The 25,898-nt window shown below is 49.9% G+C and overlaps 12 protein-coding genes across 12 annotated transcripts; 7 read left to right on the forward strand and 5 right to left on the reverse strand.

Moving 5' to 3' along the window:
• Positions 1 to 1,401: 1,401 nt before the first annotated feature.
• Positions 1,402 to 3,748, forward strand: M438DRAFT_356598 (TRP-domain-containing protein; the record flags this gene model as incomplete). Its single annotated transcript, XM_029907111.1, has 3 exons — positions 1,402 to 1,714; positions 1,773 to 3,320; positions 3,372 to 3,748. The coding sequence occupies 3 exons, from the start codon at positions 1,402 to 1,404 to the stop codon at positions 3,746 to 3,748; spliced, it is 2,238 nt and encodes a 745-aa protein (XP_029759408.1).
• An 861-nt stretch (positions 3,749 to 4,609) lies between these two features.
• On the forward strand, positions 4,610 to 5,724 carry M438DRAFT_375658 (neuronal calcium sensor 1; the record flags this gene model as incomplete). The annotated part of the gene is made up of 4 exons (XM_029908597.1): positions 4,610 to 4,620; positions 5,054 to 5,139; positions 5,195 to 5,490; positions 5,545 to 5,724. The coding sequence occupies 4 exons, from the start codon at positions 4,610 to 4,612 to the stop codon at positions 5,722 to 5,724; spliced, it is 573 nt and encodes a 190-aa protein (XP_029759409.1).
• Positions 5,725 to 6,184: 460 nt separating this feature from the next.
• M438DRAFT_375659 (uncharacterized protein) lies at positions 6,185 to 8,193 on the forward strand (the record flags this gene model as incomplete). The annotated part of the gene is made up of 2 exons (XM_029908598.1): positions 6,185 to 8,051; positions 8,126 to 8,193. 2 exons carry the CDS (start codon positions 6,185 to 6,187, stop codon positions 8,191 to 8,193), a joined length of 1,935 nt encoding a protein of 644 aa, XP_029759410.1.
• A 373-nt stretch (positions 8,194 to 8,566) lies between these two features.
• On the reverse strand, positions 8,567 to 11,046 carry M438DRAFT_398180 (uncharacterized protein; the record flags this gene model as incomplete). Its single annotated transcript, XM_029909346.1, has 7 exons — positions 8,567 to 9,985; positions 10,025 to 10,179; positions 10,216 to 10,262; positions 10,299 to 10,327; positions 10,364 to 10,627; positions 10,664 to 10,757; positions 10,805 to 11,046. 7 exons carry the CDS (start codon positions 11,044 to 11,046, stop codon positions 8,567 to 8,569), a joined length of 2,250 nt encoding a protein of 749 aa, XP_029759411.1.
• Positions 11,047 to 11,902: 856 nt separating this feature from the next.
• M438DRAFT_346846 (uncharacterized protein) lies at positions 11,903 to 14,032 on the reverse strand. Its single transcript, XM_029905775.1, has one exon. The coding sequence runs from the start codon at positions 13,638 to 13,640 to the stop codon at positions 11,964 to 11,966; it is 1,677 nt and encodes a 558-aa protein (XP_029759412.1). The 5' UTR covers positions 13,641 to 14,032; the 3' UTR covers positions 11,903 to 11,963.
• A 125-nt stretch (positions 14,033 to 14,157) lies between these two features.
• M438DRAFT_366585 (Protoporphyrinogen oxidase) lies at positions 14,158 to 16,264 on the forward strand. Its single transcript, XM_029907888.1, has 2 exons — positions 14,158 to 14,302; positions 14,358 to 16,264. The coding sequence occupies exons 1-2, from the start codon at positions 14,217 to 14,219 to the stop codon at positions 16,012 to 16,014; spliced, it is 1,743 nt and encodes a 580-aa protein (XP_029759413.1). The 5' UTR covers positions 14,158 to 14,216; the 3' UTR covers positions 16,015 to 16,264.
• On the reverse strand, positions 16,264 to 17,874 carry M438DRAFT_346848 (DUF862-domain-containing protein). Its single transcript, XM_029905776.1, has 2 exons — positions 17,411 to 17,874; positions 16,264 to 17,360 (listed from the first exon to the last, which is right to left on the reverse strand). The coding sequence occupies exons 1-2, from the start codon at positions 17,516 to 17,518 to the stop codon at positions 16,728 to 16,730; spliced, it is 741 nt and encodes a 246-aa protein (XP_029759414.1). The 5' UTR covers positions 17,519 to 17,874; the 3' UTR covers positions 16,264 to 16,727.
• Positions 17,875 to 18,284: 410 nt separating this feature from the next.
• On the forward strand, positions 18,285 to 19,053 carry M438DRAFT_366587 (uncharacterized protein). The gene is made up of 2 exons (XM_029907889.1): positions 18,285 to 18,924; positions 18,981 to 19,053. Exons 1-2 carry the CDS (start codon positions 18,472 to 18,474, stop codon positions 19,023 to 19,025), a joined length of 498 nt encoding a protein of 165 aa, XP_029759415.1. The 5' UTR covers positions 18,285 to 18,471; the 3' UTR covers positions 19,026 to 19,053.
• Positions 19,054 to 19,286: 233 nt separating this feature from the next.
• On the forward strand, positions 19,287 to 20,900 carry M438DRAFT_375664 (uncharacterized protein; the record flags this gene model as incomplete). The annotated part of the gene is made up of 1 exon (XM_029908599.1): positions 19,287 to 20,900. One exon carries the CDS (start codon positions 19,287 to 19,289, stop codon positions 20,898 to 20,900), a length of 1,614 nt encoding a protein of 537 aa, XP_029759416.1.
• Positions 20,901 to 21,970: 1,070 nt separating this feature from the next.
• On the reverse strand, positions 21,971 to 23,391 carry M438DRAFT_356607 (Rox3-domain-containing protein; the record flags this gene model as incomplete). The annotated part of the gene is made up of 3 exons (XM_029907112.1): positions 21,971 to 22,632; positions 22,687 to 23,153; positions 23,288 to 23,391. 3 exons carry the CDS (start codon positions 23,389 to 23,391, stop codon positions 21,971 to 21,973), a joined length of 1,233 nt encoding a protein of 410 aa, XP_029759417.1.
• A 209-nt stretch (positions 23,392 to 23,600) lies between these two features.
• Positions 23,601 to 24,236, forward strand: M438DRAFT_246505 (DNA repair protein rad10; the record flags this gene model as incomplete). Its single annotated transcript, XM_029899592.1, has 1 exon — positions 23,601 to 24,236. A coding segment is annotated over one exon (636 nt), but the record flags the coding sequence as incomplete, so codon positions are not given.
• Positions 24,237 to 24,780: 544 nt separating this feature from the next.
• Positions 24,781 to 25,696, reverse strand: M438DRAFT_375667 (uncharacterized protein; the record flags this gene model as incomplete). The annotated part of the gene is made up of 2 exons (XM_029908600.1): positions 24,781 to 25,600; positions 25,674 to 25,696. 2 exons carry the CDS (start codon positions 25,694 to 25,696, stop codon positions 24,781 to 24,783), a joined length of 843 nt encoding a protein of 280 aa, XP_029759419.1.
• Positions 25,697 to 25,898: the final 202 nt, after the last annotated feature.

The raw sequence follows: 25,898 nt of genomic DNA on the forward strand, positions 1-25,898 counted from the left end.
GAAGGACTCGAGGATGTTTGACCTCTCATAATACCCCATAATTTTCGTCTCACATGACTGGAGCTCGACCATGTTCACGGTATTCGATCACCGACCACGTCGGCACCTCGGGTTGAGCGGCATACAATAACTAAGACAGATCAGCATACACTGAGCTAGATCAGCAAGTCTGGAATGCTCTTGGTGTGAGCCTGTGAGGCCGGTCGAATAGTTGATCCTGCAATCAAAAACAATCGCTGATGAAATACTTTGCACGTATGATCGACCGCTTTCTTCTCTCCAGGATATCGGTAGTTCCAACAGGCCGTCAGATTATGTTGGACACGGCCGCAGTTTTGACAAGTAAATAAGCAATCCTCCCAAAGGAAAATAGAGATGCTTGCATGTGTCAATATTTAGAAACAGCTAATGATCAGCCAATCCCACACGGATAATGATTGCGTACCTGCCAAACAAGATTGGCATATGTGAATACAATACTTCTCGCCAAGAGCTGGTGAAGACAAGTTGGCTGTAACTAGGTGAATCCTGGACGAAAGGGTGACGAGTCTGACGGGGTGGTTGAGACCGAGGCAGCGAATGGGGACTCCATTCTATCTACGACAAGCCATTGATTGATCGGAAGCAGACGTCGCTCGTATCAAGGGCGCTTAGACCTTGCAAGGTGGCAGTTTTGTGGCTTAAGGCGCAGCGTCGTTGTGCTGCAACAGGACCGTTTTCTGAAGTAAACATAGAGACTTTGTGAACTGGTGGCCACACGACAACCACGCACAGCAACGAAAAGGTCGAGGAATGGAATCATGCGGCGATGCACGCAAGACGGTCAAGAGGAACAGTCGGGTCGATGGTCAGGCCTCGATGCCAGTGAGCAGTCTGTGCACACATGCAGAAGGTAGGTGCGACGCTAGCAAAGCACCCTGGACATGGCCACACGCTCTTCATCTCACCTCATTCGCTCGCTTTCTGCAGCTGCACACCTGCACTTTCCTATCGCTCGTTGATTTATTTTGTCCACTGCTCGAACATTCTGTTGCGTCGTTCTTTCTTTTGCATATTTTCCGCCTAACTTTTACCTTCCTTCTCGTGTCTTGTTCCAAAACACACACAACGTCTTTCTCCCGCGTTTAGCACGTTTCAACAGGCCGCAGCCCCTTATTACGCCGCCGACACACAACGCGAACGTCTTTGCTCGGCGACTGGCCCAAAACACTTCTTGATTATCCGTCGAAGTTGTCTCTAACTTCACTCACACTCGTTACACCTATCCATCGAATTCTTCACCGGACACATCTATCTCGTCCAGCTTAATCGCGACTCATACCAGTCCTCGAACCCCTGAAACTTTAAAAGCCTGGAAATTTGATATCGCATATAGAGGCACCGCTTCTTCACACAACGACCATGTGGTCTTCGGGCATTTCATGGGGCTTGCCACTCGTGCTGCTCAGCGCTCTGCCGGCCAGAGTGTTGGGTGGTGACATCCTCTCTACTCAAGGATACAGTCTCTGTTCAAGCGACCCTACCATTCAGGTTCAAGCCTTGGACATCCAATACGACCGATCGACAAACCAGGTCGTCTTCAATGTAGCAGGAAGCAGTTCCATATCACAAAAAGTCAAGGCCAAGATTTTGGTTACCGCGTACGGAAGACAGGTCTATGAGAAATCCTTCAACCCTTGCGACTCGGATACCTATGTTGAACAACTTTGTCCTGGTAATTAACCTCTCTCCCAAGATATCTCTGTCAACCAAAGCTAAACTCCAATCTCCAGTTCCTGCCGGTAGCTTCGCCGCCCAAGGTAACCAATCCATTCCTGCCGAATACGCCAGTCAAATCCCCTCGATCGCTTTCAACGTACCAGACTTGGACGGCGTAGCCAAGCTCGAACTTTTTGCCGACGACGATGATACCAAAGATCTTGCTTGTGTTCAATCAACCGTTAGCAATGGAAAATCGATGAACGTGCAAGCAGTCACCTACGTCGCTGCTGGTATGGCTGGCGCCGCCCTGGGAATATCTGCTCTTGGTGCTGTCGTTGGTGGCTTCCACGTCGGTGGTGCTTCACCGAGTCCTACGTTTGGCGAAACCTTTGGCTGGTTCCAAGGCATCGCAACGAACGGCATGCTCAGTGTCACGTACCCTACTATCTACAGCAGTTTCGCGAAGAACTTCGGTTTCAGCACTGGTCTCATTCCCTGGGGCCGCATGCAACAAACAATCGACAGTTTCAGGTCTATGACTGGTGGAGATTTGACAACCGACAGCTATGCTTTCTTGCAGAACTCCACTTTGGTTGATGCCAGCACCGGTAGCAATCTCACCAGGCGTGGCCTTGACACAATGTTCCTCTACGCTAGAGACTTCAGTGCTAGCGTCAACGGAACCACTGCCATCAGTCAGGGTTCATCCGACTCTAGCAACAGCACCACTACCGAAAGCAAGCCTATGCACTACGTTCACGGCATCCAGGCTTATGTGGAGAAGCTCTCCATTCCTCAAGGAAACACTTTCATGACCATCTTGCTCTTCTTCGCAATTGTCATTGCTGTCATCACCGTCGGTATCCTGCTCACCAAGGTCATTCTTGAAGCTTTGGCTCTTATGGGAAATCTTCCCAAATCCATGAACAGTTTCCGCAAGCGTTACTGGTGGCGTCTGGCAAAGACGATTACCAATTTGGTCATGCTCGCCTACGGTGTTTGGACTCTTTACTGTGTATACCAATTCACTAACGGCGACTCTTGGGCAGCCAAGGTCCTCGCCGGTGTCACTTGGGCTATTTTCACTCTTATTCTCGGATTTTTCGCATTTACTATCTGGCATAAGGCTAAGAAGTATCAGAAGATGGATGGTGATGCTAGCATGCTGTACGAACACAAGGAAACTTGGGTCAGGTACGCCTTCCTTTATGAAAACTTCAAAAAGGGCTACTGGTGGTTGTTCATTCCCACCATTGTCTACGCCTTCGCCAAAAACGCCATGATTGCCGGAGCAAACGGTCACGGACTCATTCAGACCATTGGTCAAATCGCCATCGAGTGTCTTCTGCTCATCCTCCTCGTCTGGTCGAGACCATACACCCTGAAGAGCGGCAACGTTATCAACATTACTATTCAGGTCGTCCGCGTCATTTCGGTGATTTGCGTGCTCGTCTTCGTTGAGGAGCTGGGCATTAGTCAGACAACCAAGACTGTCACTGGTCTTGTTCTGATTGTTGTGCAATCCGTCCTCACTGGTGTGCTTGCGATTCTCATCGCTGTCAATGCCATCATCACCTGTGTCCGCGCCAACCCTCACCGCAAGAGAAGAAAGGAGGCTGGTAAGTTTGGAAACAATTGCTTCTGCGAGATCATGACTAACACGATATCAGAAAAACTCAAGAACCGCGACCTTGACGACCTCACTCCTCTGGACGCCCGCAACTCTCTTCTCATGGATCCCACGCAACTCACCGAATACAAGGGTGCAGGATCGCAAGTATCCGAATACAAAAAGGCACCCCTCGTCTCACCTTCGCTCACCAGCACGACCACAAAATCCAAGATCGCTTACGACCCTCTATCCAAGAGATCGGAGAGCCCATACGGATACGGAGGAAGACCAGAACTTTCGCGGGACGAGAGTCAACAAAATCTTGTCTCTGGCGCGGCCAGCATGGGAGGCAGAGACCGAAGTAATAGCCCTGCACGACAGCCCAGGTTGCCGGATGTCGAGTTTGGACAGTTTGACTTCCGTCATCAACATTGAGCGAGATGAGAAGTGCACTCTGGACGATTGTTATTGAGCATATGCGTTTCATCTGTTCCCTTTCCCATTTCCCTTTGCAAGCGATTAGTTTTTCTCTTTCCCTCTTCCTTTTCTTCTGTCTATACCTCTCAAGGACTGTATTTTGTTCACGTTCGTGCCCATCTCTCGACGATGGCGTTTTCAGCGATCACGTAAATAGGATTTTGTGCGAATTCATACATTTTGCTTGGTGTGCCTTGCACGCAGTCGCTTGTCAGCAAAGAAGACTCTCGAAAACTAAACTCGTCATGCATGTAGCTATCAGAAAGCGTATCATTCCGTATCCAAGTAATGCCCAGTAAGAGCACGTTCAACGGGCACTTTCCAAGATCACTACTCGAGTATACGGAAGTCAAAGTATTGTGCATGTTGATAAGCTATCTGCAAGAATCAGAAGTTGATAGAATTGGGGGCGTGATGACCATTGGCTGAGCGAAGGTTGGATATGGTGCAACAAGGCACGAGGACAGGCATTAAAAGCAGGCTCTGTGCAAGTCCATGTGTCTGAGCTAGAGAAATGACGATGGCACCTTCGGCAGTGGTCAAACGGGTGGGGAGGGAGAGAAGTCGAGTCTGAGCGGCTCCGTGAGTTCTTTCGCGAATGGCGGCTTGCTCTCACACAGCCACCACCTCTAAGCCCCACGGCGCCCGCGCTAGTCAGAGCACCCTATACAACCACGACGGCCTGATGTACACTTTCCGAACCTCTCTGAACCAACATCATCTCTAAATTTACCTTTTTCACTTCTGTGATTCCAGAGTCGCTGCTTCCAGAAACCCTACACTGCAACAGACGAACGATCAGCATTCCAAAGGCGCATAATGGGGAAGTCGTGAGTAACAGCCCCTCCCTCGTTGTCTCGTGTTGTTTGCTTCACTCTCTGGTCATGGTTCGTTCTGCGTCGCCCCGATCCATGCCTTCTCCAATCCCTTCGATGCCTCCACAAGCATTCGTTGTCTTCACTCGTCAACTGTCAGCGCAATCCACCTGAACAACACAATGCACTCCATCGACGACCACGACAACAACAATGGCACCTCTCCGATAGACGACGTCGCAGGCCTCCTCGCAACCGCCAACCACGCCAGACAAAGACCCAAGCACATTCCTCGTCATACATCCAACAGCTACATGGACTACGCACTGCATCGCACGACGGCGCTACGCACAGCCATCCACCATCTGGAGCAAGAGCTTGGAGCACACAGCCCGATATCACACATGTCACTGGGAACAGACAAGCTGACGCTGCATCCGCATCCTAGTCAAAGCAAGCTGTCGCAACAGGAGCTTGGCGAACTCCAGAAGGCCACCCACTTCGACAAGAAGGAATTACAACAATGGTACAAGGGTGAGGCTGAGCTGGAATCTCAGACATGAAAGCCATGGCGCTGACCACGACGCAGGCTTCCTCAAGGATTGTCCCTCGGGCATGCTCACCAAGGAGGAGTTCCAGAAGATCTATAAGCAGTTCTTCCCGTTCGGAGACCCGTCATCCTTCGCCGACTACGTATTCAATGTGTTTGATGCAGACAAGTCGGGCTCAATCGACTTCAAAGAGTTCATCTGCGCCTTGAGCGTAACGAGCAGGGGCAAGATGGAGGACAAGCTGGATTGGGCATTCCAACTGTACGACATTGACGGAGACGGAAAGATCAGCTACGACGAAATGCTGGCCATTGTTGAAGCTATCTACAAGATGGTGAGAAGGATCGAGGTGGAAGAGTTATGGACAAAAGCTAATACTGCAACACAGGTCGGATCAATGGTCAAGCTGCCCGAAGACGAAGACACACCGGAGAAGAGAGTGCGCAAGATCTTCCGTATGATGGACAAGGACGAGAACGGCAGTCTGGATATGGCCGAGTTCAAGGAGGGCTCGAAGCGCGACGAGACGATCGTATCGGCCTTGTCTCTGTACGATGGGCTGGTCTAAGGGGATGGATTGACTTATCAGTTCGGGCGTTTCTCCTTCCGTTTCCTTTAACTTTTCTTTGGGGCATTTCAGCAGTCACCTACGATTCCCCGCGCACTGCAGAAGAGGTTGGCAGCATTTTAGCAGCAGCACACACTTCTATCAAACGAGGACATGATATTCAAACTTGTACAACTTAGCTCATAGACGACGGCGCGTTATGGCACTGGTCAAAGCGCCCGGCATGCAGCTCTCCCCAGACCAAGGCCATGGCAGTCGTGTTCACTGTTCAGGAGATCATCTCCTTTGTCTCGTGTTCAACTACTGTCCATTTGTCCTTGTCGCGTCTCCTAGGACTGACTGCATCATACAAACACTCCGCGACACATTAGTTCAAGCAGAAGACATATTCTGGTGACACCAAGACGAAAGTCCGAAGATCCGGCGCAAGTAGACCATCATCTTTCGAATAGCTGCCAGGATGCGTCTTCCCGAGATAACCTTGTCGCTATGTGCGCTGCTGCTGTTAGGACCATCCAGCGTAGCATCTTTCTACCTCCCAGGAGTCGCACCGACGAATTACCAAACCGGAGACCGAGTACCCCTCACAGTCAACCGCCTAACGCCCTCCCAATCAGAACAAGACACCCAAGTCCGATCCGTCTTCGCCTTCGACTACTACCACCATGCCTTCCACCACTGCGAGCCAGAAGGCGGTCCTAAGCAAAAGAGCGAGAGTCTAGGAAGCATCCTGTTCGGAGACCGTATCCAGACTTCCCCGCTGGAACTATACATGGGCAAGAATGAGTCTTGCAAGGCTGTCTGCGGAAAACAGACTTTCCAAGCTCGCGACAGCAAGTTTGTGAATCGTCGCATCTTGCAGAACTACAATGTCAATTGGAACATTGATGGCCTGCCGGCTGCGCAAAAGATGATTGATGCCAACAACGACATCTTCTACAGTCCTGGCTTTGCCCTGGGTCAGGTACATGGTGTTGAGACGCAGACTCCTGTCCTCAATACCCACTATAACATATACGCAGAATTCCATGAGGCTGCTCAAGGTCAATTCCGCGTTGTTGGTGTCTTGGTCGAGCCGGCATCATCATCGGAATCCAAGCTGTTGGATGATGGCAAGGTTCAATGCGGAGATATCGCCCACCCTCTCATTCTGTCCGAGAAGGATGCTACAGATGTTGTCTGGACATACAGCGTTTACTGGATACCCTCGCCCACTTCCTTTGCTACCCGTTGGGACAAATACCTGCACGTTTACGACTCACGCATCCACTGGGTTTCGCTGACCATCTCTGCCATGATCGTCGTCGCTCTTGTCGGCATGGTCTCTACCATCCTCCTCCGTACTCTGCGCAAGGATATCGCCCGCTACAACCGCCTCGATGACCTCGGCCTCGACGACTTTGGCGAGACCAACCTTGACGACACAGTGCAAGAAGACTCTGGTTGGAAGCTGGTACACGGCGATGTCTTCCGCCCACCAAAGCATCCCATGATCTTGTCGATTCTGGTCGGTAACGGCGCCCAGCTCTTCATGATGACCGGTTTCACCATTGCTTTTGCTCTGCTTGGTTTCTTGTCCCCCTCCAACCGTGGATCGCTGACTACGGTAATGGTTATGCTGTATACCTTCTTCGGCGCCGTTGGAGGATATGTCTCCGCAAGAGTTTACAAGTTCTTCCACGGAGACGCTTGGAAGCAGAATATTGCTTACACACCACTGCTTGTCCCTGGCACTGTGTTTAGTGTGTTTTTCCTGCTCAATCTTTTCGTCTGGGCTCGTCAATCGTCTGGAGCTGTGCCTTTTACTACTATGCTTGCGCTTATCAGTATTTGGTTCTTGATCTCGGTGCCTCTGTCTGTCGGTGGTTCGTGGCTGGGCTTCCGCGCTCCTGAGTCCACACCCCCTGTCCGCACCAACCAGATCCCCCGCCAGATCCCTCCGTCCACTGGTTATCTCCGCCCTCTGCCTTCCATGTTCCTCGTCGGCATTCTCCCCTTCGGCGCCATTTTCCTCGAGCTGTATTTCATCATCAGCAGTATCTGGTTTAGCAGAATCTACTACATGTTTGGATTCCTGTTCCTCTGTTACGGTCTCATGATTGTAACCTCCGCTGCTGTTACCATCTTGATGGTTTACTTTGCACTATGCGCGGAGAATTATCATTGGCAATGGAGGGCTTTCTTCACATCTGGCGCATCCGCCATTTATGTGTTTTTGTATGCCATGCTTTATTGGGTGAGGACTTTGAGTTTTACGAGTTGGACCAGTGGGGTGCTTTATCTGGGGTATAGTGCATTAATCAGTGCGTTGTGGTTCGTGTTGACTGGTGAGTTTTTTTTATGCTTCTATCTTTTTCTTTTTCTCTGGGTTACGGTTCGCTGACTTTTTTTTCACTTGCAGGTACCATTGGATTTGTGGCTACGTGGGCATTTGTGTATAGGATCTATGGGTCGCTCAAGATTGATTGAGGAGGGTCGATGTTTGGCTATGGATGCTTGTCGCTATCGTGCCCTTTTCCTGCATCCACCTACAACTCTAGAATAAAAAATGAATAGAAGAACAAAAGTTTGTCAATGTTGACGTTACGAGTTCAGGAAAGAGGTCTTGTCTATGGTTTGATGAGAACACTTCAAAGATTGATCTGTTATATGCTCGTGTCGTACTCGACTGTATATTTCTGTCATCGCTATAGTCTTGAAACACCCTTATGCCCGTCTCCATGCACCATACCCATGCCCATATCCATACCCATGACCTCCATTATCCGTCAAACAAACTCCATCCTTGCCATCCCATCCCATCCCACCCTAACAACACACAAATATCAAACATGCACAAATATCAAACATACACAACAACCAACTCCGCCCCCTCACACCCCTCCACCACACACCCAGCCAATTTAATCGTCCCCTCCCCTTCACACCACACCACCTCATCAGTCCCACTCGTCACACATTGCAACACCCCATCCTCATCGACCCCACACTTGACCTTTTCCGCCCCCATCCCCACCCCCATCCCATCCTCCTCTTCATTAAAGAATAAATCCATCTCCCCCACCCCGACATCAATATTCGCAATCAGTTTTTCATCAGAAAAGGAAATAAAGTGCTGATTTGAAGATGAAGATTGGGCAGCAGAAGGGAGAATGTATAAGTAGCCAGAGGTGGAGAGGTGGAAGAGAGATGCTGAAGAGGGGGAAGAGGTGAATTGGAGGGTTGGGTTATCGTTTGTGGAGAGGAGGGTTGCGTATAAGCCGGAGATTTGGAGGTTGGATGTGCAGGAGGATTGCAGGTGGAAGGGTTTATTGGCTTGAGCTAAGAGGTTGGATGTTGTGATGTTGGAAGTGGAGTTGGAGGAGGAAAGATCGGATGGGTCTGAGATTGAGGGGGAGGAGGAGGTTGAGGAGTTGGATGGGTTGTCCGAGGGGAAGTTGTTGATTGTGTCGTTTGTGGAGGTGTTGTCATCTTCGTCCGAGGTGGAGAATTGGTTGACTTGTGGTGAGGAGGTTGAGCTGGAGGATGAAGAGGCAGATGTATATGTTGACATCGTACTGTTGGACGGGAATGTGAATCGAGGTGTCGAACTGCTCCGTGTTGAACTCGATATCGCTTTGCTCGATGTCAAGGAGAAGGCGGATAGTGATGTTGCTTTGCTTGACGCGGAAAAGGACGACGATGATCCTGCTCTGCTCGTGCTGAAAGTCCTCGAGGCAGATCTAGTGCTGGTCCTGCTGAAAGACATTGCCGTCCTCGAAGCGCATGCGTTCGTGTTCGGTGTGTATAGTGGTCCTTCTGGTGGATAGGCTCTTATGGAAGCTGTCTCGGAGGTCTTTTGGCTGGTGCTGGATGTTTTACTAGAAGTCTTGGTTGTGGAAGTGCTGCTGATCTTGCTAGAGCTAGTGACTGTTGCCTTTGTCGATGATTTGCTTGTTGATGTGCTGGAAATCTTGCTAGACGATGTCGTTGCAAGAGCGCTAGAAGATCTGCTCGCTGATTTGCTTGACACAGTACTTGAAGACTTGCTTGTTGCAGCACTCGAGGACTTGCTTGTAACAACATTCAACGACTGACTTGAAGCGACACTTGATGTCTTGCTGGACGTCCTGGATGTAGAGACTGCTGAAACCTCTTCGGAAGAGGTTTTAGCCAGTACATCTGACGACCGAGCTCCTTCGATTGTCGAGGTAGGAAACTCAGAGGTAGTAGTGCTAGAGCTACTACTTGTGACTCGACTGCTGCTGGGGAAGCCGACGGGCTTGTCGCTAGATGTGCTGGTCGATAGGATTGTGCTGACAGGTTGCACGTTGGTGAGGAAACTGCTCGACGATCGAATTGTTGATGCTGAAGAAGTTGATCGGCTGCTCGATGCCAGATTTGACAATTTGCTGCTCGATACCGATCTTGTTGATTTACTGCTTGTTGTAAAACTTGTCGGCTTGCTACTGGGCACTCGGCTACTAGAGATTAAGCTGCCAAGAGATCGACTAGGTGACAGGCTGCTCGCGGAAAGACTTGAGGTCTTCGAGGATGACCTAGTCACACCATCATTCTGTACGGAGCTCACAGACGTGCTCTTAGACTTTGTTAAAGTCGACGTCTTCGCAGTCACTGTAACTATCGATGTCCTAGTGACTAGTCGAAGAGGCGTGACACTTGCCACTGCAGTAGCTTTAGATCTGATAGTCGTGGTACGCAGGGCAGTGGAGCTCGCGAGTTTAGTCGATACTCGAGTGATGCGTTGTACGTTCGTTTTGATGATAGTAGTCTTGCGAGGTACTATTGACAAACAGCTGCAAGCACTTGAGATTGCAGCCTTCTTCATGCTCTTGACCATTGCTGGTGTAGCACATGTCGAGACTGTGGCTCTCTCTACCAGTTCCCTTGGATGATCGAGATGCTTCCGCCTATGGAGTGATCGAGCTAGGGGTGTCACCGTCACTGTCCTAGTCAAGGTAGTGTATCCAGTTTTCGGGCTGGCAGTAACAGTTCGAGTTGTAACAGTTGATTTTATGTTATTAGTTGACACTCTGTCTAATGTTAGGAAAGTTCTCTCGTGAACGGCTCCAATACTGACTTGGTCGTAATCTGGTTGTGCGTAATAGTCGTTTGTATCGTAGATGTGCGGGTCGTAAATTTCGTGACAGTCGAGACTGGTATTTGGAGATATGAAGAACAATAGCAATTGGCGTTGCTAGATCTTAGAGCCTTTACTTGAGCATTATCACATGCCGAAGAGCTGGCTGCACGCTCCTCCAACGGAGAGGCAACTAGTAGACTTGACCATGAAAGCCACCATATAAGATTTGTAACTTTCATGGTATATACTGGATAATGGATGGATGGCCGATTGGCAGTCCCGTAGGACTCGAAGTTGAGAAATGCTGAACAAGGTCTGGATTGGGCATGGTTACGGTTTTCTCTTTTACTCTTCAAGGATGGCAACGAAACCGTTGTCCATCTCCAGTTGTTCAGCTCGTGTGTGCCTGGACGATTGTAACGGTTTCTCCTGGCTGGACGATTCGAAGTCTCAGTTCAACGGGCGGAGCAGAATGAGCCGCTATTCAAGCACATGCAACACATATCGTCAGTTTACTTACCGACGCCACTGGATCAGCGAGTCAGTCCCTAGATGTACCTATAGACCAGCCACATGATACACATAACCGTGGCTTTGATTTACAATGGTGGAAGGTCGAGCATTAAGCGACCGAACGTTGAAGCACATCGAGTTTTGTTATTAAGCCAAGGACATGTCGGATATGGCCGAGACACCTACATTGGCATGTATAATTGCGAAGGGGAGAAAATGTCAAGTATGCACCTCCTGCCCAGGTATATGGCTCTGAAGAGTGGAGATTAGGAGGATGCGAAAGAAGGGGTAGGTGGTGTAGGATCCTTGAGCACACACCAAGGCTTGGCGATGGGACCATTTGTCCTGCAAACAACCACGTCCATAGCTGATCTATCAACAACCATCACAAGCCAGCCTCCCTATGTCCTAGGCTTCGGGGCGCGTATAGCTCTTGAAAGTCTCGATTCTTGCTACGTTAGGCAGTCAAAACACGTCATCAGCGCGTCTCTCTGGACAGGCGTACTGATCTCAAAAACATTGTGCACTTTCGCAGGAGATAAACGGAGTCCGAATAGGAAGATTGATCAGTAATTGAGTTAGAGCTCTCTTGAACGACTGAGATGAAATCTTCACATTATATAATTACTGTCTACTGCTATAACTATCGCTTGGCTTCCTCCTGCAACCTCGCCACGATTCCATCGAGCCTCGCCATGGATTCTTTGCCAAGCGAGAGACAGGTCTCTGCAACACAGAATGCCTTGCATCGGCCAAATTCGCTCAGGAGCATATCATACGCATCCAGACCTTCTGACCCATCCTGGCTATACTGAATTAGCTGGACACCCTTCTCTACCCATCTGGCTAAACATTCATCCATCAGGGGAAGGTCTGCATGCGGTCTGATGATATTCATCCATATAACCATTCTTGTGGTCTCTTGCTTGATCGCTTTTTCTCTTAAAGCTGCGCTAGCTTGTCGCCCTTTTTCGCGGAGGAAAATCATTCCGGAATTTGTAGGAGTTCGGCTGTCAATTCGTTGGGCAAGGTGGTACAGCAGGTCAGTCGTGCTCTCTGCTCTTTTGCAAGTGTACAAAACATCGTCTTTGTCGTGAGCAGCGGCACCCATGCTAAGCAGATGTGCAGAAAATAGGAAATGAGCATTAGGGCAGGTAGTCCATGCCTTAGTTAGCCACAGGCACATATCGACGTAGATCTGCGATGCGAGTAAATTGGGTTGACATGAGGAGTTGTTCAGCGCAGATGACTTGGGTGAGGGAAGCACAAGCGGCTGAACTGTGACATTCAAATCGTAATTTTCAGTCAGAATTGCTGATTTTTGAGCACATGCTACTGAGGGAGCAATGGTCGAAAGCGAATTTCCGAGTCCAAGATCCTTAGCAGGTGGGTTTAGTAGGACTTGAGGCGTGTCAGGAACGCAACTACCAGATCCAATGGCGAAGGCAAGGGGCTCGGGTGTGCAACTTCGTGGAACAAGAATCTGCCCACCTAGAGTACTATAAGGTGGGGGAAACTGCTCAACGGCTTCTGTTTGACATTCGTCTTCATGAACAATCTTTCTTCGCTTGTGTGATAATGTCGCTTGACCTTCTTCGAGCAGTCCCTGGGCAGACCAATTACCGATGCTTCCACCACGGCCAGCATACATTGACGCAAGGTCAATCGATGGCGTGATCAGTGTACTCTGATTCAACTTCATCATAAGTCCACCCAGATGTTGTTGAGCATAAGTGTTGAAATTCAGATACACATCGAACTTTTGGGCTACAGAGAGCGACCTAAGACTTTGAAGCAGATGTAGCGGCTGCCCCACTGTCGGGCGTGAACACTCAGCTTTCGGCATAATGACCATGCTTGAGGCTGCGTGGTCCAGATTGAATGAAATGTGCAAAAGACGAGCCGAGTCTGCGGAACATTTGTCGCTCGGGTATTCCAGCAGCGAGTCAGGCACATTGTGTTTACAAAGTTCCCCAAACGTGGGCGTCGTAATCTCGAGGCGAAGCGACTCAGACGGTATTACGAAAAACATTCGCCTAGGAGGCGTCTTTCGAGATGCGCGAAGTCGTATGTCGATAACCAGAACAGTGAGGAGTTGTTGGGTTTCTGTATCCTCACCCATCCACAGGCGGAGATTGGAGTCTTCTCGGTTGTGCGGCGTTCTGTTTCCTAGATGTCTCGAGGCAGAAGTGGAATGGCTCAACTTTTCGTCCCAAATTGCTATAACAGCATGATTTTTTATAGCCCATTCTAGTCTGCTATTCTCTTCGAGTCCGGACAGGTCAACGCTGTCGTCCGGTCCAGGATCAACCTCCTGCATATCAGTGATGGCCAAAGAAAACACGAATATATCACCTTTGCCCTGCACGTATCACGTACAGAAACCCGCCCACCCGGGCTTTGGTGAGCATACGCTTCTGAGCAGCCCTGACTCGTGATGGAAAGACTACAGGCCACGATGATCTCTACTGCCGCGCGCCAGCACACAGTCGGGCTGGTCCAGGTAAGAAGCTCGCTATACAACACACGATCAGGTTCAGCGCGAAGACGCGGCGAAGCCGACACGATGTTGATAGTTGCTTATGCGCGAACCAGCACACAGTCGGGCTATAGCAGGGGTAGAAAATCTGTAGAATCTGCAGGGAAGTAGAGAGCTGTCAAGAGAAGTGTTGATGAGAACAAATTATGTTGGAGGTGGTAGATTGTAAGGTCACAGAAGAGAGAAGGTGCCATGGCGCAAAGTGGATGGCTTGTGGGGTCGCGTTCTTGACAATTGGTCTGTGCTTCCTCAAGTCTCAGACCACATTGGTTACGACATGTATAGACCACACCAGTCTTTCTGTACTCTTGTTAGTACAGTTAGAACCTGGTGTCGGGACGTGAAAGCTATCAAGCAATGTTGAACAGGCGCAATGGGTTGAACAAAGTTGCACGAGTGGCCTCCCGTCGCTCAGTTGCTCCTTCCAGTCTCGCAGCAATAAGGTAAGCGCAAACAATTGCGACTATTTCGAGCATGAAAGCTCATTCTGTCATGTAGGTGTTATAGTTCGCAACCAGATCCGAATGACGTCGCAATTCTGGGTGGTGGCATCACTGGTCTTGCAACTGCACACTATCTCTCCCAATCGAACCCGAATCGCAAAGTCACCATCTACGAAAGCTCTCCACGACTAGGAGGTTGGTTGCACACAGAAAAGGTGGAAATAGATGATGGTCACATTCTCTTCGAAAAGGGGCCGCGGACACTTCGCCCGGCTGGCAATGGCTCTCTTACCGCTCGTCTGGTGAACCAACTTGGTCTTGAAGACGAGACCATCTTCACCATGAAGACGGCTCCTGCCGCCACCAATCGCTACCTTTACTATCCGGATCATCTCGTTCGAGTTCCGCAGCCAGACAAGAAGCTAGGCTTCATGGCGAATGCAACTGCGCTCGCGAACACCTTTACATACGAACCCGCCTTCCAAGGTATCCTTGGACGTCTTGCTCTCGAGCCCTTCCGTCCCGCTAGAGACTCCAGTGTCACAGATGAGTCCGTCGGTGACTTCTTCGCGAGACGTATAGGCCGAAGGCTTGTCGATCAAGTCATGTCGGCAGTCGTCCACGGCATCTATGCTGGTGATATCTATCAACTCAGCATGAAGAGCTTGTTCCCCAGTCTATGGAGACTGGAAGAGGAATCTGGAAGTCTAGTCACTGGGTTGCTGCAAAATATGGTCGAAGGAGCCAAGGTCCCTGCAAAAGAGTTGGAGTTCATGATGGCCATGAAGCAACCGTATCCCTTCGGCAAGGAATTCCGAAAGAACTTCCGGAGATCTAACGTCTTCACGTTCCGTCATGGTATACAACAGCTGGTCGACACCCTGGAAGCATCCCTCAAAAAGTCGCCAAATGTCATCTTCCAGTTGAACCAGGAAGTCACCGACATCAAGAACACAGAGCAGAACGTGCAGCTCGAAGCCAAAAGCTCAACAGAGGGAAGCACCTCGAAACACAACCATACTCATGTGATTTCTACTCTTTCCCCGGACAAGACATCACAGGCCGCTTCTTCGATGAACCGCGGATTTTTGAAATTGCCTGTATGTCCGACACCAACAGTAATGACAGTCAACTTATACTACCGCACACCCAACCTACACCCTTCTGGCTTCGGATACTTGATCCCACTTGGTATCCCTATCGATCAGAATCCGGAGCGCGCTCTCGGTGTTACATTCGATACTGCCTATGCTGCTGGAACACCGGGCGATGAAGACTTTGTTGGCCCTATGCAAGACACAGTGTCCAAACGAGGAACAAAGGTCACAGTCATGCTTGGTGGTCACTATTGGGATGGCTGGTCATCTCACCCCTCAAACGATGAGGGTCTACAAATGGCACAGTCCATCATGGAGAGACATCTCGGCGTCACTGAAAAGCCTGCCGCTCATTCGGTCAATCTCAACTACAACTGCATTCCCCAATATACTGTTGGATTCGAGGACCGAGTGAGCAAGTTCCACGATGAACTCTCATTACGTTATTCTGGTCGCTTGAGAGTTGCTGGTAACTGGGTGAGAGGTGTCGGTGTCAACGACTGCATCAGAAGCGCTTGGGATGTTGCCAGAGATTTGGACACCAGCGGTCTGACTGGACTGGAGTATATTGTCAAACCAAAGCAGTGGCTCACAGTCAAGGTGAAAAAGAGTTGATAAAAAATATCAAATCCTGTACATTCAATGCTGGTTTCTTGGTTTGCACGTGTGTCTTTTCACAATCGCATTTGTTGGCACGCTAGGATGTCTCCATCACGAGCAAAGTCTAGGCATTCACTTATCGTAGCTCGGGAAAATACGACCTAAACACAGACAGCCCTTTGCTAAGGCTATCTACGGTGATGCATTCGTGCCGGTCAGACATGATGACATTTCACCCTCGATCGGCGTTTGCAGGGAAGTTTNGCTTGGATTGCTATTATTGTCTTAAAGAGAGACGAGAGGCCCCTTGACGAGGTCGCTTTTACGGGTTTGATACTTTGCTCTTGCTAGCATTACGATACCACTTCCTACTCATTTCTGCGGGAAACATGATACGTCTTCTTTCCCGATGTCTCCATCTTGCTTCTTTGTCCTGCGTGGAAATCTCGTGCCCTCATGTTCTCATTGCTCGTCAAACTTCATGGTCCAAATGATGTCCGTCCCTGAATCTGTCTGTTGCCGCAGGTGAGTACTTGTATATCCTGCTCGAGCCATGGCATACGGCATGCACGAATATGCATATCCAGCCCGGGTAGTTGACGGTGTCAGCATAATCATAATGCTGTATGTTTCCACGTCTCCAAAGCCGGAACGCATCCTCCTTAGTCTGAACGTTTCCGGTCTGATGACTTGCGACCCATCTTTTTGCTACACCAGTTCAGGCACCGTCATCTCTTAGGCATCGGTGCCCTTTCACTGGCTGGCATCTCTCTGCCACTTGTGTCCTTGACAGAGACGAATCGTGGCGGAGGAGTCTGGTTCCTTGAAGAGATGCGCTGATTGCTAATCTTGTCGCGTGTCCTTCTCTTGTCGCGAGGCAGCATGGCAGCTCTCTCGTCGTCATCTTGATCTTCCTCTTCGTCTTCTAGTAGCTCGCCATCAGCGGTCTCGTGATCAGGCGGTGAGATCCATTCTTTCGGCACCACGCACGGCAATGCAAGACCAACACTTGCAGCTCTGTTCAACCAAGCAGGTCCTGGCCGGCCCGTCAATTTCTCGCAGAGATATGAAGAGAAGTGGTTGCAGTTGTTGCTCAGAAGGTTGTATCGTGTGCCTTGAAAAAGTCGTGAAGCGTCATTGATTATGGTTGTGATTTCTTCTTGGGAGAGGACGGTAAAGCCATGGAGAATCTCGCAGCGGAATGTGCCACCCGGAGGCTCGAGTTTAGGTCGTGTCCAGTAAACTCCACTGACACCTTTGCGATCGTGGCCACCGTAGGCATATTCTCGTTCGTTGATTACGACGCCGGAATGTAGTAGAGAGCCGCCGATTATCCAGAGGATCGAGGAGAGACGACCAGGCTAGGTAACGTCAGTGATAGCCAGAAAGAGTGAGTGAGAGACAGTCTGACTGGTAACAAATCATAGACATGGATCTTGACTTCGGTTTTCTGAGCGGCCAGAGATGCGCGATGCATTGATGACGATTGTCGCTTGTGCTTGCTCGAGGACGACGCCATGGTCAATTGGGAGAAGAATTGAATCGTTGTATTTCTGCGATTACGGAAAGCAGTAGACTGGGAACTACTGGCAATTGAAAAATTGATTGCGCGACTCGGTTTCTTCGTCAACCAGGGCGGTGAAATGATCAAATGAGCAGAGATGAGAGTGAGGCAGTCGCGACCCTTTCACATGTCATGCTGCTTCCCCGCGCTCCTTCCGATCAGCCACCAGAGGGCTGAACATCTTCCTGAAAAGTTGTTGATGAGAACTATCTTCTGAAGACCATCACTTTTACAGTGAAGTGTGATCTCCAAAGACATCTCATGCAAACCATCACGTGTGTCTCAAGGGGGGCTCGAAAGTTTAGCCGCATGAGAGTGGACGCCCAATTGTGCGCACGGACAGACGGGCTCTCAGACAACAATAGGAAAACAAAGCTGTCTGACAATAGCAAATCCTCGCCCAACCACACTTCGGCAGCCTTGTACGACTGTCGGCTCCTCGTTCGGCCCGAGTGAAAGTTGATGTCAATAGAGCTCGACAATAGGAATCTTGCTATTGGGGAAGGCTGACAATAGTAGCATAATATCATGCGGGCCTACCAAATCGCGTCATGCCTGCCTTATTGACGCACCAGAATGAATAGACTTGCAGTAGGTACAATATCTTGACAATCGTCTTGGCTTGGTATTATCCCTATTGTCTTCCACTACGCTTGTTGCTCTGAAGTATTGGTTCCATTATCTTCTTACGAACAAGACTTTCAGAAGTTCCTCCTACAACCTCCTTTCTATCACGGTCCATCTTCCTTCTACTACTCTCTTCCCGTCCAGAAGCTTCTTCTATCCTTTCTGGCAACACTGTGTCGCACCTTCTCAGCCTACCTCAAGACAGCATACCTCTCCTCCAGAAATCCTTCATTGGAACCTTCCACTCTCGCTCGCAAGAGTCATCCTACACAACTACTACCATGGACTCCTTCATGCACTCCTGTCAAAAGATTTTGCTTGAGAGAGCCGCTGCAGCCAACGGCCAGCAACATCCTCAAGACATCACCGATCTCCCACCAGCCTACACCGCCGAAGACACCCTCACCGACTCAGAAGACGAGGACGAAGAGGATGAAGACCCATCTCCCATCACCCTCGTCCTCAACACCTCCTCACAAGTCCACGGGACGGGTAACATGATTGCAACACCACCACTCGCAGACGCAACTCGCCTATCTGCACTCTTGCTCGCTGCAGTTCAAAGTCTCAGCGCTGCAAAGACTGCTGCCACCAAGCCCGGTTCCAAGACTCCTATCTTGCAAGTCAACCTTACCATCAACTGCGGCATCACTGTCACTGGCAACAACAACGTCGTCGGATACAAGACTCAAGGTGTGCTGCCAACCATCACCAAGAGAAAGGGTCTCGAGGAGGTTCGTTCTTTATTTACCGACATGCGTTCAAAACAATTGTTCTAACATACTGCTAGGTTACCGAACATGCCCCTGAGGCCAAGAGAGTCAAGAATGAGTGAGCCCGCTCGCTGTACGAACAACAAAGCCACAAAGACGTCAATGTCTTCCTTTGATAGATGTTCTTTGAGTTACGACGAATGAATGAAATGCCTTTCTTTATTCCTTGTTGTTGGTCCTTGTCCTCTTCATCTGCGTGCTGTTTGTAACGTCATGGAGTCCGGTCTATCAGTTGTTATAAATGTCCCCTCGTCTCCAACCCCTCTCTTGTCCACTTTCAGATCCATAAACAAAAATCGATCGGTAAACAACCAACTACAAACATGTATTGCCCATCTGCTCACACTTCTAAAGCAACCTCGGCTTCCCCCAAACAGCCATGCACTCTTGGTGTAGAATTGGAGTTTGTCGCTGTTGTTCCAGACAATTCTGAGTTCACAGCCCATGACACCGTCTGGGAAGTCCTCAGAAAGCCCATCTCGCTTCCCTGCCCCTACAATTGTCCACAAGGCCATCACGAACTTAGACTTCCCGTTGACAACCAGCCACCTTCCTACTGGCAACACCATGACGACGACAACGAGTACAACACCTGGGTCGTTGGCAGAGACTGCAGTGTCCGTCTTTCCGACGATGAAAAGCCCTTCTACCCAAACGAGTCCGTTTCCAGCGATGTCGAGCTCCAATGCCGTATTCTGGACTTCTTCAATCCTACCCCTTGCCCTCACAATCAAGCCTGGCCCTGTAATGGTCAGCCTCTAACCTGGAACTGGCGTGATGAAATTACTACCATGATCAACGCTCTAAAGCAAGGTTTCAACAGACCTGGCTTCAGAGTCTTCGCCAACGGAACTTGCGGTCTTCATCTCCACGTCGGTCGCCACGATCTCGGATTCAACCTCGACACCACAAAGAATGTCATGGGTATGTTCACAGCCCTCGAACGCTGCTTCGACGCCATCCTCCCCATCGACAGAATCGGCGCTTATGAAGACGACCGTTTTCCTCTACCCTCTCTGATCTCCGCTAACACTACTGCCATACAGCCCTGGATACCGTCCAAAGGTTTCAACTATACCAGCCCCATGTCAGTTCGCCAATTCGAAAGCCTGGCCAATAGTGTCATGATCGCCTACGACAAGAGCGATGTCAGTGATTTCACCAATGCGGTTAAGTATGGTGCTTCTATTCCCATGTGGATTCATCATATCTACTCTTGTCGTACGATGGCTGAACTTTGTGAATACAGTCATCCCCATCAATCAAGTGTGAACCTCCAACATCTGGCTCCCCAAAACAATTCCCCAGGCGGTTGGCCAGGATCGCTGCCAAAGAAGACGATCGAGTTTCGATTGCATACTGGCACGCTAGATGTGGTTGAGATTTGCGCCTGGATAGATCTGTTGTGCAGACTTACTGTTTACTGCGAGAACACTTCTACCACAACTTTGACAGCTTGGATTGAAACTCAGTGGGATAATGCTGATGTCACTCTTGTTGACATTGCTAGATTGGTTAATGCTGCTGACTCGACTATTAGACACTATACCTCCGTCCTGCTAACCCCTGACTATGCGACCAATTTCTTCAACACAGCTACTACCTCCCAAGCCCCGGATATTCTTACCCCTCTAACCACCCAGGTCGAAAGCACCCGTCTTTCCCAAACCTGCCGCTCTGGCATCTCTGCTCGTATAACACAAAAACTAATCTCTGGTAGATATGGCCAATTCCCCAACAGTTTCCTGAAAAAGGTTCTACCCGCAGAGCTGTTGGAAGGAAATGATGGCAGGTACCTGAGCAACGAGATGGAAGAGGAACAAATGGAAGCATGGGCCAGTGAGATTGAAGAAAGAGCTAGATTCGCAATAGACGAGAGACAAAGGTGGGATAGCAGAAGAGGTGCTTCTACTTGTTTGAACAATTTGTTCGACTAGAAATAATGCTATACCACTGGATGGTGTTAGCAAAACACACTCTTCACTTTGTAAGGTGATGATGGCCTCGATCGACTCTTGTTTTCAAAAGATTCAATATACTTTTTGTCCAACCTGACCCTTTTTACACTTTTCCCCCCTACGTGACTCCTTGGGCCTTGCCACGCGTGATATTAGTGTATATATTGACTGTAAACTTCTTGTACTAGAACTGATCTCAGTCGTCTTTGTGGCCTTGCATCGTTCCACGAAACGACTTCCAAGATTGAGAATCTTCCTGACAGACACAATGCCCACTGAGTGATATTCCTGCACTATCCACCTCCTCTCTTGCTCTCTTCGGTCAACCACATGCACATCAAAACCGTCATGCAATTCGATAGCTATATTGTTGGCCAGCCGTCGCCTTGGAGGCCAAGATGGAATCGGGTTCTAAGTGATTCATTCTCCCCATGTCACAGATGCGAGTGTACGGATTCGCGATGTTGTGATTTTTTTCCATTTTTTGAAGATCTTTATATCGTAGACTGAATATTGAATGAAGTCAATGTACAACCGCATTCGTCGTGTACGTTCCTCTGTTTTGTCCTGCCTGATATGTGTCCCGATGCGTGCAAGAGGGATGATTGGTCTCTCTTAAGATCGGTCGTGTTTCTTTCCCCCGTAAACCACCCCCTTCCAAGTTCCCTCGTTGATTAGTGACGCCTGCTAGAAACAACCCCAGCACGAAGCATCCATTTTTGTAATAACGCCAGCGTAAAAGAAAAAGCAAAAAAACCAGCAGAACTAGAGTTGGGGTATGCACAGGAGATTTTGTTGGTACAGCAAAGTGGACCGTAAAGAAAGTAAAGAAAGAGCAAAGGACAAGGCCATTCGCCGTGTGGTATCAGGGGCATTCATGCGAATGTTAATGGGGGGAGCAGTGTGGTTGCTTGGATCATGAGCTTTTGACACCAACACCTAGCATCCCATTGTTGAAGGCTGACGAGCCTCCAGAAGCGTCGAAGTTTGTGGGAAATTCCTTTTCAGGAGAATCAGCAAAAGTCGGGAGGACTATTATGAGGGGTAGGTCATACTTTTCGGCGCTTCTTGGTTGCAGAGTTTCGCTTGTCATCCAAGCCACCAGTCGAGTAGCCATCGTCTTCTTGGTAACTCTCGTTGTAACCAGTGTAGCTACTCTCGTCGTATCGGCGCTTCTTGTTTGAGCGATCTGGACGGATACCGTTCGGGTTCGAAGCACGTGGCGAGGCGGGTGCGGATGCGCGCATGGAAGAGGCCTGGGCCTTGAGCATCTGAGAGTGAGCGGGGATCTTGGAGGCAGGCTGAGAAGGTGTCTTGTTGCCATCATCGAGGCCTAGTATGGATTTCCACTTGTTGTGTTCATCGGCAGGAAGTGTGCCAGGGTTCATAGTCAAGGCGCGGCCCAATGTAGCCATGAGAGGGGACGACTCGGCCTTGTCAAGTTCTCTGCCGTGAACGCGCTGATCATACCACGATTCGGGGTCCCATTGCAGAAGGCCTCTCAGCTCTTCGTTGAGGTCGGTGGGCTTGTTCTTTCCGGTGAGACCGAAATTCTTGACCTTACCCTCGTAAGACTTGCGCAGCTTGTTGATCTTCTCGCCCGTAATGGGGTCTGTTCGGCGGACCGAGTTGGCGATGCTTTGCAGGCCGTATAAATTGATGAGGTTTTCATTTGGGTGAGGCCGCGAGATAGGGTGAGCTATCCGGCAGACTTGTGTTAACCAAATAAAGCACATGAGAACAAACAACAAGGATCAAGCCTTACGGGATTGACAGAGCAGCGGCAGCGTTGGCCGCGCTTGCGGAGCCTCAGCATCGGGCATGTCTGTGTCCATGGAGTGTTGTGGGGTCGAGTTGTGAGTGTTCATGCCGGCGAACGAATGCGAGCTTGTCGGGACGTAGGACGACGGCGGCGTAGGGAAAGATTGGTCTTTGCCATTATGAGCCGACGAAGACATGCGCACCGACGCAGGCGAGGGCGGAGTGTGTGGTGCGACTGAGACAGGCGCTGCTTTGTGAATCACGGGCTGGTTCTGGTAGTAATAAGGCGGCGAGGCAGGCGACGTCGGCATACGGGCGACGGGCGAGTCGATGGGTGATGTCGCTGGGGGAGGACGATGAGATGGCGATGGTGATGATGCGACTATGGATGTGGATGTGGATGCAGGGCGGTGGTCAAAGGAGGGTGATTGCCGGCGTCTTTGTTTGCTCGTGGGGCGGTTCGTATGAGTGCTAGTGAAAGCCTGCTTTGTTTTACGCCCGACGTTTCATGCGCTGTACCGACCGGCGGATCCGTATATTCGAGCGTGTGGATGGCGTGGTGAGGGTGCGTCGTGGCTGTCGATGTGACGGACGATTTCACTCACAAGACTGCCGTGAGCGCCTTGGCCGAGGAGGAAACCGCGGCCGATGGGAATCCGCCAAGACTTCCGTGAGAGGGAAGGAACGACCGGTCGAGACGCAGCGTCATCATGCCGATCCATTCACATTCGCGTGTTCGTGCTTCTTCTACTGAGCTTCTAGTCTTGCTCCTGCCACATATATTTGCCCATTAGACATTCAACACACATCAACATGCCCGACGAGTACGGCGACGAGTCCGACTTGTTCGAGATCGCTGATCGTACAACTGCTCCCAATCCTCGCCCACCTCCACCTGCTCCCGACAACGCGCGCAAAGTAGTCCAGCCTACACCACAAGCTCTACCCGCTCGCAAATCAGCCTCATCCATTCTCGTCTCTCCACGTCAGAAAGGCAATCCTATTCTGAACAGTATCAAGTCTTTGCCATGGGAATATTCAGATATCCCTGCCGACTTTGTTCTTGGTCAGACAACATGCGCCTTGTTCCTGTCCCTCAAATACCATCGCCTACATCCTGAGTACATATATTCGCGAATTCGCCAACTCGGTCAGAAGTACCTTCTTCGAGTTGTTCTGGTCATGGTAGATATCGAAAATCACCAAGATCCTTTAAAAGAATTGTCCAAGATTTCACTCATCAACAATGTCACTCTGATCCTCACATGGAGTGCAAACGAGGCTGGCCGCTATTTGGAACTGTTCAAGTCATGCGAAAACGCTGCTCCGACTGGTATTAAGGCCCAGAAAGCTGCCACCTTTGCCGACAATCTTGTTGAGTTTATCACTGTTCCTCGCAGCATCAACAAGACGGACGCTGTTGGTCTTGTTTCCAACTTTGGCAGTGTGCGTACCTCGGTTAACGCTCGTCCGGAGGATCTATCTCATATCGCCGGTTGGGGTGACAAGAAGGTCAAGATGTGGTGCCAATCAGTCCGCGAGCCTTTCCGTGTGACCAAAGCCAAGCGCCGTGTTGGACGAGAAGATTCAAGACCTGCGCAAAACAACAACATTGAACAAGACAGTCGTGTGGCTGCACGACTTGGGATTGGTGCTTCCCTTCCCTTTGTCGAGAATCCCGCTGGGCCCAGCACTTCCGGTGGCGTTTCGGACGCAGACAGGAGACCAGATGTCAGACTCGCCGATGATTATGAACCTGGCGCTGATGAGGAAGAGGCCATGGCAGAAGCTTTTGCGCCTCCTGCACGAACATCTGCTGCACCTAAACAAGCTCCTCCGCCCGCCAACAAACCGCAGCCCGAAGAGAACCTTAGTGAGGGAATGATGGCTGCGCTGGCTAGACTGAGACAGACATGAAGCATCGACCTTTCCTCCATCTCAATGCTGAAGGAACAGCAGTGCATTCGCCTGTCTAGAGCTTGTGGAATTCTAGAACGAGAACACATTATCGCTATTATCCGAATCCTCAACCAGGAATCGTGTTGATCGGCATTGGAGAAATTCCGGAAGAGGGCCGGACGACGACGAATCATGATTCTCAACTGAAGTCGAAGAGGTCCACAAGCTTTTTCGCCTCTCTCGCCAACATCAGGCACATGGGGTTATTGTTGTGATCATGCATATCATGTCTTCTTCGCTCCGGGTTTGGACAATCATCAGTTGGTTCCATCATATGCCAACGAGCTTGTCTTTCTTCCAGAGTCGCCAGGATTGACATGAAGCTAGCACGGCTTGGGTCAGAAGTTCCGTGAACTTCTGCATTTACTACTTTCTTAGCCAGTCTTTTCCATTCAGAAGGTGGCAGCTCAAGTACTAGGGGCTCGCTCGACCCTGCCATGCTGCCAATGTGCTCGTGTCTAGGCTCAACCATCCCAGTACTGCCAATCTGAAGCGTTTTGGTTTGGCGCACATCTTCAGCCTCTATTGTGTCCGATTCTATGGTCTTGAGGATCCTGTTGTAGCGTTCGGACATGGAGAGCAGCAGAGTACCAAGCAGCTGTGCATTTTGCGTTGCCGTAAGGTACTGATTTGGGCAAACTCGACAATCAATACATAGTTCCGCCGTGCCTAGCGCATCCCGAAGGCAGTGTAGGCTGCTAGGGAAGCTGAAACTCTTCATAGATCGGATGTTGTCCAGCGTCAAATACATCGAGGATAGACATGCGCATGACTGGTCCGAAGGGATATCTTGAATAGACGAGGTGAGAAGGTTGATCTCGTTGGTTGTATTTATATGTGACAAGTCAATGTCGGACGGATTCATCTGATCAGGAGCCTTGTCTAATCTCTCGGTCACGCTGTCGAAGAGGTTGGGCTCGAGGAGAGATGTTTGTTCTCGTGTTCCCCTGATCGGATCACTAGTCGACTGATCTCTACTATCGAGCTTCCGTTTCCTTGGTCTTCCCATGGCTTTCTGCATAGAGTACAAACAAGTGATATTGTCGTCGATACATCGTGAGCACACAGGGCGTTCTCCAGGACATTTGAGTTTACGAGATCCTGGAGAGTTAGTACTTCGATCTTGCCAAATTATGTATCAGATCATACTGCATTCATCACAGGCAACTCTTCTACGCTCCATGTCGCTCATCCTTGATGTTCATCGCATCGAGTCGAGGCAGAACAGCAGAGGTGGAGAGCGGACCAAGGGAGCTA

The sequence above is a fragment of the Aureobasidium pullulans genome (genome assembly GCF_000721785.1).
Source record: "Aureobasidium pullulans EXF-150 unplaced genomic scaffold scaffold_12, whole genome shotgun sequence".
Lineage (NCBI taxonomy): Eukaryota > Fungi > Ascomycota > Dothideomycetes > Dothideales > Saccotheciaceae > Aureobasidium > Aureobasidium pullulans.